Genomic DNA, 12,619 nt, shown 5'->3' with positions numbered 1-12,619 from the left:
TGTGTGAGACAGTGGGGCTCACCAAGCCTGAATGCCTGAGGGAAGGGTTTAAACATGATGGATCTGTGTTTGTCGTTGTTTATTTCCTAAGAAAATATCTTCAAGGATGCTTTTGTCCTATCAGTTACTTACTAAGTGAAAATTATGCATTCTAAATGAAACAGAAGGAAATTTTTTCACTTCAATAAGCTAAATGCTAATATTCTGTTAAAATATTCAGTGAATCTGGGATGCCTGGGTGGCTCAGTTGGTTAAGTGACCGGCTTTGGCTCAGGTCATGATCTCACAGTTTGTGGGTTCGAGCCCTGTGTCGGGCTCTGTGCTAACAGCTCAGAACCTGTAGCCTGCTTCAGATTCTGCATCTCCCCCTCTCTCCGGCCCTCCCCTGCTCATGCTCTGTGTCTCTCTGTCTCTCAATAACAAATAAATGTTTAAAAAAATTAATAGTATTCAGTAAATCTTATGTTTCTTTCCAAACCAACTTTCATCACGGTTCAAATGTTAATACTTAAGTGGTCTTCATAGGAGCGGGTACTTTCCTCAGTTTGGAATGATTCTATCAGAGGTTTGCCCATGCATATTCTCAGATTGCAGTATGCATATCTCCATACGTGTGAATTTGTACTGATGTCTCTTAGCTAGAACATATCTAGAATATGAGGATGGGAAGAAGGATAAAGTGAATGTCAGAAAAGCTTCCATCAGGTTTTCTCATGAGTTTTTGCCTTCAATATATAAATTATTTGTTAGCCTTGTGATCTTCACTGACAGTATAATCTTGAACAAAGTGAGAGAATGGCAGGCTGTTTGCAACAACTCTGGCCAGGTTTCAAATGGAGACCTTTGTCTTTTGACTCTTGTACCCACAATGTTCTATTCTGATTGTGCTATCTCATCATCAGGATGTTACCCCACCACCCCTCTTATACTCTATGTTATATTTACATTCTGTATCTATCTACCTACCTATCTATTTCCTACACTAATTTAAGGACTCTTGAGTCCTTATTACGTGCAGTGTGTTTTCTATATTATTCTATTCCATTATTTAGTAAGAATTTTGGTTAGGGCATTCCTGGGTGGCTCAGTCAGTTCAGTGTCTGACTCTTAATTTCAGCTCAGGTCATGATCTCACAGTTTCATGACCCCACATCAGGCTCTGACCACATGGAGCCTGCTTGGGATTCTCTCTCTCTCCTTCTCTCTCCGCCCATGCACCACTTGTGTTCTGTCTCTCTCAAAATAAATAGACTTAAAAAAATTTTTTTTGAAATGTCAGTTGAATGATTTCATGGTGGATCATAGCCTAGGACTTAAAAAGTACTGTCCCTATCCAAGACTAGAGCAAAAGCCCTAACTATAGATTCATAGTCATAGTATTAGTAACATATTTTAAAGCTTCTTAACTCTATGTGAAAAGATAATTATTATTTATCATGAATCTTTCATTTTTTTTTGGCTTAGTAAATTAAAAAAAAATCTTTCACCACACAGTGGGTGCTCTGAAGTTGGAATCATTGTAAGTTTTAAGCCATTCCTCCTGTTTTCTTGCCTGTCTGACTCCATATCTTCAGTCCAGAATCCATCTGAATTTCACCAAAATAAGAATCCTAGAAAAACTCATAATTGAGTTCCTATCAGTTCCCCATCCACTTTTCTGTTAAGTTAGTATTTGAAAGCTTTCATAAACAAAAGTGAGTAAACTTTTGCCCTGCTTTAAAGACAGAATCAGAATTCAGAACAGAAATTATTGGAGGATGATTTTATCTTAGTTCAAAAAATAAGAATCTCCTTGGAAGCTGGTTGTTTTATTTATTAGAGCTGAACTTTAGGTCAGTGAATGTTTGAAATCAGAAATTGATTAACCATCTATTCAAGATGGGATTCCTGTGTTATGTGAGAAGTTGACCCAGAAGAATGCTAACGTCCCTTCCAACTATAGGATTCCTTGGCCCTAAATGTGTAGAAAAGTGTTAGCCATTTCCACTTTGACTTTCTTGCAATATTTGGAGTCAATGGAGATAACAATGCTGTTTCTAAAATTTCATATGATGAAGGCACACAATAAACCAGAGTAGGAGGGCCAATCTTCCTCCTACCTACAAGTAGCTAAAATACAAAATATAAAATTCACAGATATTTACTAAACATACCATATGTCCTGCTATGTGTCTCAGCTGTGGGCATATAAGACAGTTTCTGTCTGCTGGTGTATATAACCTGATTGGAATGACAGGACTGCTAAAAACATCCACAAAGATGGTAATTCTTATATTTAAATAACTCACCACAAGAAATTTCACCCTCAAAAAGAAAACCTTCAGGACACACTTCTTCTGTAACAAACTCATTTTTTGGTGCTTACTTAAGTTCTTAAGTTCTTACTCCTTAAGTTCATGAGGCAATAGAAAGGTTTGCAAGCAAATCTCTCAAACAACTGTTATAATTTAAACAAGAAACACGGGGTACCTGGGTGGCTCAGTCAGTTAGGCTTTGGACTTCTGATTTCAGCTCAGGTCATGATCTCACAGTTCATGGGTTCTAGCCTCGCATCAGGCTCTGTGTTGATAGCTCAGAGCCTGGAGCCTCCTTCAGATTCTGTGTCTCCCGCTCTCTCTGTCCCTCCTCTGCTGACGTTCTGTCTCTTTCTGTCTCTCAAAAATAATGAATAAATGTTAAAAAAAATTTTTTTTAATAAACAACACTACATGCAGGAGAGGAAATGATACATATTAGGTGTATCTAAATTATCCTATTAGCTAAGGCTATCAATAGCAGAAATTTGGCATTGACAGGCAATAGCAATGGTATTTTGAATTGTGATTGCTCAGTACAGCCTGTTCGAAATTGTGTAGTGAACAAAGACTAGGTAATAAACTTGGCTCAGATTCACAGCTAAAAATGAAATGACAAACTCAATAGAAGTTGGGTGAAGTGAAAGCACCCCAATAAAGTAAATGGCATCTGTTTAGTTAATGCTGAAATTCGTTTCTTTCCATGATCTCTTGCAAGAGAAAAACTTCTCCACAGGGGCAAAGGAATCTCTTTCGGAAGAGAGGATTTAATCTCTGCTCAGCTCACCCACCTCTCAAGATGCTTCTGAGTGTTCGGTGTAGGGAGAGATGAAAACCCGTCTGTCACACCGCTGTCTGCTGCTCCCAGGGAAGGGGGGGGGTCTCACTGTACTTACCTCTGGTTTCTCTAGAAGGATGTTCTTGACAAAATGCTGCTGTTGCGGATTTCTTCACTCATTGTGGAGCCCATGATCCTAAATGTGAGACGCATTAGAATGCCTTCCAGGCTCCTTCATACATCACAATTACCACAAGCTTGTTTTATTTCCGTTTCAAAAACTCCAACATCCCCCCCTTCCCCCGCCACATCCCTAAACCGCCAAATAGATTAAGTGGTATTTAGGACAGATGAAACTCATATTTTTCCCATGCCCGCTGGTGTTGGCTGAGTTTTATACCACACCTGACCTGATGGACCATGCATCCTTTTTTGTTTTTCATCAAATCACCACAAGGAATACAATTTATAAAGTGAGACCAGGTAGCAGGACCTATAGAAGCTATGAGGAACATGTTTAGGAGTTAGGAAATAGGATAAGGTATCCCAATGGGACTTGTTAAGTCCTGTTTTGTAGGATTTACCTGGAGTGCAGAAAGGGAAGGAAAACTCTCAACAGGAAACAGTCTCTATTTTTTAATTTCCAGAGATTCTGAGCTCAAGGGGACTGGAAAACCAAGGTCCCCCTAGGTCTTCCCTAGGTAGCCACCATTTTCTCTCTTCTTAAAATGGAAATTAACTGACCACATCTTATAATTCTGGGGAATACACGAGTCAATTTAATAGTGACTTTGTAATTTAAATTTATTTTGTTATTTTATCTGAATCAACTCTTATACACAAATATAAACGGGGTAAAATGTAATTCCTAAGTTAAAGTTATTTTAATGTACATGCCAACTAAGAAAATTATCAACAGACCGATTATTTTTTAACCCGAGAGCACTGACCTGCCATAGATCTGAAATGGGCTTTTCTCCATCACACCTGTTCAGGGAGAGGCTTACTCGTGACCAGCATCCAGCTTGCACCCTGACATGCTGGAAAGATGCTACCCCTCCTACTGATAACATCCAAGGGCATCTGGTGCCTAGAGAGAAACACTCATCATTACCTGTATTTTGTTCATGGTCCAATTTATTAAACATACAAAATTACTACTTTTCCTCCTTTTTTAAATCTACTAGCATAGAAGGGTCCTATTTTTCTCAAAAAAAATGTTTTTGCCTTAAGTTCTTTTTATATGAAAAATATCTTTTGTTTGATACTGAATATACTGTTTGGTTTACTGATTATTTACGATTTTTTGTATTTATTTTACCTTTTGAGATTTATTCAATAAATTGCTTTTCTTCTACTATCCTTTCGCAGTTTTGCTGCCAATGTCATATTAGCCTTGTAAAATGAACTGGACACTTGTCCCTCTTTTTCTGTTCTCAAAAAGGTTTTATATGATCTGCAAATTAGCCATTTCTTGAAGATGGGTAAAATTTGCCTTTAAAACCATATGACTCGGGGCGCCTGGGTGGCGCAGTTGGTTAAGCGTCCGACTTCAGCCAGGTCACGATCTCGCTGTCCGTGAGTTCGAGCCCCGCATCAGGCTCTGGGCTGATGGCTCAGAGCCTGGAGCCTGTTTCCGATTCTGTGTCTCCCTCTCTCTCTGCCCCTTGCCCATTCATGCTCTGTCTCTCTCTGTCCCAAAAAATAAATAAACGTTGAAAAAAAAAATTTTTTTAAACCATATGACTCAATGGTCTCTGATTGTAGGATAATTTTGGTCATCAATTTTTTTGAATATTTCCTGTCCAGATTTTCTATTTCTACACAAGGAAGTTTTAGTGATACTTCTAATCTTAAATTTTATTGTAATAAATTTTGTTCATAGAATTGTTTTTTTCAATCTCTACTTTTTGGTTATATAACTTATTATTCCCAACATTGTATATATAGACCTTTTCTCTTTTGTTCCTCTCATCAGTCTTATCTGTTTTATTGGTGTTTGTTTGTAAAAGGAATCAGGTTTAGGGGCCCTGGTGGCTCAATTGGTGGGTGGAGCATTCAACTCTTGACTTCAGCTCAGGTCATGACCACACAGGGTTTGTGGGGTCGAGCCCAGCCTCAGGCTCCATCCTGACAGCCTGGAGCCTGCTTGGGATTCTCTCTCTCCCTCTTTTTCTGCTCCTCCCGACTCATGCTCACTCTCTCTCTCAAAATAAATAAATAAACTTAAAAAAAAGAATTATGTTATATTTTAATTATCTTCATACTTCATTTTTATCAATAAAGTTTGCTGTTATATAAATTACATCCTATCTTTATTTTAATTCTTGATCATCTTCCTGGGTTGAATATTTAACTTACTTTTTGTGTCCTATTTTTTTAATAAATGTAATCTGAGCTATAAATTTGCTTTTCTTCTTCCATTTGAGCAGTACATCTCAAGTGTGATATTCAGAACTTTCATCATTATTAACTTCATTTTTAAAACACAAAGGGGGTACTTTGGTGGCTCAGTTGGTTGAACGTTAGACTCTTGATTTTGGCTCAGATCATGATCCCAGGGTCTTTGGATCCCAGGGTCTTTGTTTTTCAAAGCCTGTATTTCTAGTTTTTGGGGGGATTATCAATTTGTTTCTGAGAACATTTGCTAAATCCTTTACTAACAAGTTGAATTTACAAATCTTTTCATTATAATTCTTGGGGGTTTTTCCCCCTAATTCTACACTGTAGCTATGTCATCACATACATACATATTTATGATTGTAACACTGTCTTGATAGCTTCTTACCTGTATTTGTATATTATAACCCTCTGTATGCTAATGAATGCTTTCTGCCTTATATAAACATGAATGCAAATTTATTTTTTATTTATAGGTAAATAAACTATTTATAAAATTAATCTATATTTAATAAACTATTAAAAATAAATAGTTTTATTAAAAAACTATTATTTTTATTGTTGCTTCCACTTATCACATATTTGTTCAGGGATATGCTCTTCAAGACCCTTATTCCCAGATTTTTTTGTGTGATTGTGTTTTAGTTGCTCTTATAAACAATATATAAGCTATATTTTATGGGTTTAAAAACATCAATGTGAAAATAAGACGTAATCTATTTTCATTCAATGTAATTACTGAGATATTTAGACTGTCTACCATTTGTGTTTTCTCTTTAGCACTCTTTCTCTTGGCTTTCATGTTTCTCTCTTCTTTTGCTTTCTAAAGAGGTACTTTAACATTGTCTGACCTGGTGCCCACTCTTTTTACTTCATCATTTTGCCTTCACTTAGTGAACAAAATTCCTAAAAGTCTTGGGCATTGTCATTCAGAGTATAGGTAATACACACATACCTATAATAACTGGATCACCTTGAAACACATCAGGCAATTTTAGAAATATTTTACAGTAATTTTCTGTTCTTCAACTCTCATACCTGCCTAGATATTTGATGTCATCACTCATAGAACTGTCCCAAATTCAGAGTGTTTTATAAACCTCTCTTTGAATCCGATGGGAATCCCATAGGAACAGAAAAATCATATAGATTATTTCAATAGAGAATTTAATGTAATAAAATGGTTACAGCAAAAAGGAGCAGAGAGAATTTAACGTAACAAAATGGTGACAGGAAAAATGGAGCTCTGTGATAAACAGGCAGGAGCTGTGTGGGGCAGCCACCATCTCTAGGGCAGAGGTCAGTGTAGTTAAAATCTAGAAGGTCAGAGGAATCAGGGTCCAGACTACCGCGGAGGGGAGGTGGCCCCCTAGCTTGCACAGTTGTTCTCCAGAGGGGTGGGGGGAGGAGGAAGACTCACTTTGGGGAAGTCAGAAAACAAAGGCTGCAGTGACAGACATCAGCTGCCACTGGCAAGCTAAAGAGAGATTGAGCCAACCTGACAAGACCAGCAAGCAAACAGGAAGGAGCAAGTACCTTTCCCCCTGGTCTAGGCTCCCAGTGTCCCTTAGAGCTCCCTACCCACACAGCACAAGCAACTGTAGGCCACTGAAATCAACAATCCAAATGCCCCAATGCGGTTAATCTAAACTGTAAGCTTGGGTACAATATGCTGGGGTTTTCAGATTTATCATTGAAGAACAAGCTTCTACATCATTCCTACTGAGAACTAATTAAGGGAGAGACACAAGGAGGATGTGACTTGGATGTGGTACCAAATAGATTTGTTAACTCCTTACCCAGAACTGAACCCGCCGTCTTGTCATAGGAAACACTATCAAACAACAGGCCTTCCTGACAAGACCCAGCCCTCATGCAACTTAAAGCACAGAGGGGCAGAGAATGTGTGCTTCATGTTGATGACTGACACTCAGTGGGAGGAGAGAGAAACATGGGCAGCCAGGCACGCAGAGTTGCATCTCAGAAACAACAACCTGGAAGACTATTTTAAGTGTAATTCGCTCCATGTGGATTCCTCCAAGGAAAAGGTAGTTACTCCATGCTTACTTCCTTCATACACCATGCCCAACACAAACAACCCAATACTCAAAAAAAGTATTGCATTGTCGTTTCTGGACTAGCGCTTTTTTTTTTTTTCAGGTCTTGCTAAGTACCTGTTTATTTGCACTCAATACATTTGGGAAAGTCTGCTACATAGCCCAGGTCACTGTGACCACAGAACAACAGATGAAAAAGATAAAGCACTGAACAGCAAGAAGAATTCATCCCACCCTCGTGAGGATTTCAGTGAACCAGTAAGAAATTGAAGATAAATAAAATAAACAGATACAGCCTTCATCTTTTACGAATTACTTCCTCCTCAAAGCTCCCCCATATATACACTTTGGAGTGTTTATATATATTCAGTGCAAGAAACAGTAGCATCAGTACATTTGAAACACCTCTGAATAAAGAATAAAGTGAAAGCAATTCTGCATACATTTCAGTGTGGTGTAAGAATGATATTACACTATGGTGATGAGGGAGAGGCTCGGATACTACCCATCTGCTTTCCACATAAGAAAAAGAAAACAAATCTAACATCACTTTTTAAAAAATTCTACAAGCCACATGCCAAAAATATATATATTTTAAACACGACTGCTTATCATGTAATTAATACACAAATGTTACATGAACTGGAAATAAAGACTTAAAAAGGTTAGCAGCTAAAAAAAAAAAAATCAGGTAAACTGGTGCAGCCACTCTGGGAAACAGTATGGAGATTTCGCAAAAAGTGAAAAATAGAACTACCCTATGACCCAGGAATTGCACTACTAGGTATTTATCCAAAGGACATAAAAATACTGATTTGAAGGGGCACCGGCACCCCAATGTTTATAGCAGTGCTATCAACAATAGCCAAATTATGGAAAGAGCCCAAATGTCCATCGACCAATGAATGGATAAAGAAGATGTATATACAATGGAATATGACTCAGACATAAAAAAGAATGAAATTTTGTCATTTGCAACGATGTGGATGGAACTAGAGTGTGTTATTCTAAGTGAAATAAGTCAGTTAGAGGGGCGCCTGGGTGGCACAGTCGGTTAAGCGTCCGACTTCAGCCAGGTCACGATCTCGCGGTCCGGGAGTTCGAGCCCTGTGTCAGGCTCTGGGCTGATGGCTCGGAGCCTGGAGCCTGCTTCCGATTCTGTGTCTCCCTCTCTCTCTGCCCCTCCCCCATTCATGCTCTGTCTCTCTCTGTCCCAAAAATAAATAAAAACGCTGGGGAAAAAAAAATTAAAAAAAAAAAAAGAAATAAGTCAGTTAGAGAAAGACAAATACCATATGATCTTACTCATATGTGGAATTTAAGAAACAAAACAGATGAACATAGGGAAGGAAAACTAAAGTAAGATAAAAACAGAGAGGGAGGCAAACCATAAGAGACTTTTAACTATAGAGAACAAACTGAGGGTTGCTAGAGGGGATGTGGGTGGAGGGTGGGCTATATGGGTGATGGGCATTAAGGAGAGCACTTGTTGGGATGAGCCCTGGTGTTGTATGTAAGCGATGAATCACTAAATTCTACTCCAGAAACCAATGCTACCCTATACATTAACTAACTTGAATTAATTAATTAATTTATTTATTTATATTTTTTAACTAACTTGAATTTAAATAAAATCTTGGAAAAGGGGTGCTTGGGTGGCTCAGTCAATTAAGCCTCTGACTTCTGATTTTGGTTCAGGTCATGATCTCATGCTTTGTGGGAGAGCCCCACATTGAGCTCTGTGCTGACAACACAGAGCCTGCTTATGATTCTTTCTCTCTCTCTCTCTCCACCCCCCTTCCCCACTTATGCTCTCTCTCTCAAACTAAATAAATAATTTTAAATAAGTAAATAAATAAAGAAAATCTTGGAAGAAAAAAATAAAGTCCTATAACTCAAATACTGAAACAATTAATGGTAATCTCCCATACACTCAGGAATTTTCTGTAATCTGTTAACAAAATATGGTTTTGTTTTATTTTCTCCTTTTGAGTCAGAGCTACTCTTTAGACCTGCTGGAGGACATCTCTTCATTATTCATGTACACTAGTTATGTAGGGAGAAGCTTGGCCTTTCTCATCTATTTTTTTTCTCAAGTATTTTTGAACTCATATAAAAATAAATGCAATCCCCTGAGTTTTCTATTGGGTCCTTGTAGAAACATTCTGAATTCATACTTACAGATTATGTTTTGTGTGAGACACATTATCCTATATTTACCTCTTCCTTTTTCTTCTTTTGGTTTAACCTTAATTTAAGGTATACATATTTTAGTGACTATAGTAATTTTCTAGGTATAGTTAAAACATTATTTTTATAAAAAATATTGCTTGTTTTTCTTCTTTCTACCTTTAATATACATCATGCAGTAACTCCATAGCGCTTATTGTTACATTTGGAGCCAATATTTTTTTATTCAAATTATTCTTTTTTGGAGGAGAAGGAAGCAAAGCAAGTTTTTTTTTGGGGGGGGGGGGAGCAGAGCAAGCATGAAAGGATAGAACAAGCAATGTCCTGATACTCTGGATATATGGAGACTAAGATAATGGCTAGAGACAAAATGTTTTGCCCAAATGCACTAGCAGATAGAATAGTCAAGGAAGGGAATAGTCAGCAACCAGGCTTTTTGAGAAGCAAGAGGAAAATAGTGCATTAGGGGAGAAATGGAAGACATAAAGGTTTCCCTGTGCATCTGAATTTCATGCAAGAAGAAAAAGGGAGACTGATAATGATACACGAGAGGACGTGGAAAAAATAGAAAGATCTACAGAAAGTGGAAATAATGTACAATCACATATATCACACACCTGAATGGCATGTGATATCCCAGAGTAGAGAGGAAGAGAATTCAAAAGACGCCACACTGAGCATGTTCAAGAAATCCCTGTTGTCATACTCTGTTGGCCACTTAGGTCCCAAACTTGTGGATACAAGGAAACAAATTGCTCTTATCATTCTGACCACTCGGGTCCAGAATAAGTGATTAATATCACTTAGAGCATAATATCACTTAGAATTTTGTTGAGGTTCCTACAAATCTTTATCAGACTTTGTCATATTAGTGGTTCTAAATGTAAGTTTACAACATTATGTTAAGCTGCTGGCCTCCCTTGGAAGAAATCCCTCCAAGATTTTGTTGCTTCTGTGACATTTTATGCCATCCTCCTAATGGTCAATTGTTACCTACATCCGGCTTTGTAACCTGAACACTGGACAAGGCAATTCTCCCTAATAACTGAATCTCGTATTTATTCTAAACACAAACTCTTAAAGTAAATGGAGCATAATTAAATAAAATGAAACAAAGATCCTGATATTTCTCTGCCTCTCATATACATATAAAAACCCCATAAAATTAAACTTTGCTTTTCACAGGAATAGACTCCTCAGGCTCTGATGCCCATAATTTTTCAGAACTAATGTCATCCTGCTTAGACTTTAAGTTCCAGATGAGGGTGTTGGCTCTACCCACAGTCCTCACTGTATTTCCTAGGAGGGGACTGCTTAACAAGGTCACTATTTATTCTGTCTTGCTAGAGGTGTACTATTGTACAGAATCGATCATGGCATTATTAGCATATACTTACAGCAACAAAGGAGATGGAAATCTTAGATGAACTTAAGGGGAGATGTCAGAGAAAAAAGCCTCAAAAGAAACTGGATCTTAGGTAGCTTTGGGGATTGGCCATAGGAGTCCATGGCTCTCCACTCCAGTGTTTCATCACTACACAATTCTCATATGGCCTGTACTTTGTGATTTTCCGCTTACACCTTGTGGTCTGGAAGTACCCCATGCTTAGGGACAGAATCTGATCAATATATAGTTTTAATATTGAAAATCTTATACATGAGATTTTTGTAAGGCATTTGTATTATCATCACCCCAAATGTCATAGAAAACAACTCTTCCACCATCAAGACCATCTCTGGCATCCCTCACATTGATCTCTCCATCCACAGCACTCTCTTCAGGGCGCCCTTGACATCGGTGTTCCTCAGGCTGTAGATCAGCGGGTTCAGCATAGGGTTGAAAAGGCTGTAAAACAAGGAAAGGATCTTCTGCTGCTCCTCAGGGTGGCGGGATTTGGGGGCCATGTACATGACAATGGCGCTTCCAAAGAAGAGCCCCACCACGCAGAGGTGGGAGGAGCAGGTGGAGAAGGCCTTTCTGCGGCCCTCCCCGGACTGGATCCTCAGGATGGCGAACAGGATGCGCGTGTAGGACACCAGCACCAGGCAGAGGGGCCCGACTAAGATAAACACAGAAGCAGCAAAAATGACAACTTGGTTGAGCCAGGTGTCAGCGCAGGCCAGCTTGAGGACAGACAGGATCTCACAGAAGAAGTGGTTGATTTCATGAGGCCCGCAGAAGGGCAGCCTCAGGATAAGAACCACATGGACCAGGGCCAGCAGGGAGCCGCATGCCCAGGAAATTACAGCCTGAACCGTGCATACTCTCCAGTTCATGACGACAGTGTAACGTAGGGGGTGGCAAATTGCCACATATCGATCATAAGACATCATTACTAAGATGAGACACTCAGTGTGAGCAAAAGCCATGTATAAAAAGGTCTGCATTATGCATGGGACAAAGGAGATGGTTTTTTCCTTGTTCAGAAGGTTCGCCAGCATCTTTGGGACATTATTTGAGGCATAGGCTATGTCAACAACAGCCAGGTGGGAGAGGAAGAAGTACATGGGGGTGTGCAGTCGGGAATCCAGCCAGATGAGCCCCAGGATGGTGCTGTTCCCCAGCAGGGTGAAGGCATAGAACAGGGAGAAGAGCCCGAAGAGGAACACCTGAGTCAGTGGGCTGAGTGGGAATCCCAGGAGAATGAATTCTGTGACCCATGTTTGATTTTCTGTCATTCCCTGACAACAGTATCTGTATCCGTCACTGCTGCTGAGGAACAAACTCTGATCTGGGTTACTTATTTAACAGAAAGAGGGGTTTTAAGGTATTTACTGTCTGTTCGCTCAGCTGGCAATCCTTTCCAGAGCCATTATGTCAACTCCTTTAATCCACTGTAAAGCAGAAAGAAAAATCTATTCAGGTAAGTAGTACAAGTGAGCACAGGATTTCATGCACT

General features: G+C 39.0%; 1 protein-coding gene across 1 annotated transcript; it reads right to left on the bottom strand.

Moving 5' to 3' along the window:
• Positions 1 to 11,465: 11,465 nt before the first annotated feature.
• Positions 11,466 to 12,398, bottom strand: LOC125160374 (olfactory receptor 2A5). The gene has a single exon (XM_047849288.1). The coding sequence runs from the start codon at positions 12,396 to 12,398 to the stop codon at positions 11,466 to 11,468; it is 933 nt and encodes a 310-aa protein (XP_047705244.1).
• Positions 12,399 to 12,619: the final 221 nt, after the last annotated feature.

The sequence above is a fragment of the Prionailurus viverrinus genome, chromosome A2, assembly GCF_022837055.1.
Source record: "Prionailurus viverrinus isolate Anna chromosome A2, UM_Priviv_1.0, whole genome shotgun sequence".
NCBI lineage: Eukaryota > Metazoa > Chordata > Mammalia > Carnivora > Felidae > Prionailurus > Prionailurus viverrinus.
Note: the sequence above shows the minus strand (reverse complement) of the source record. Positions and strands in the feature narration are given on the sequence as shown.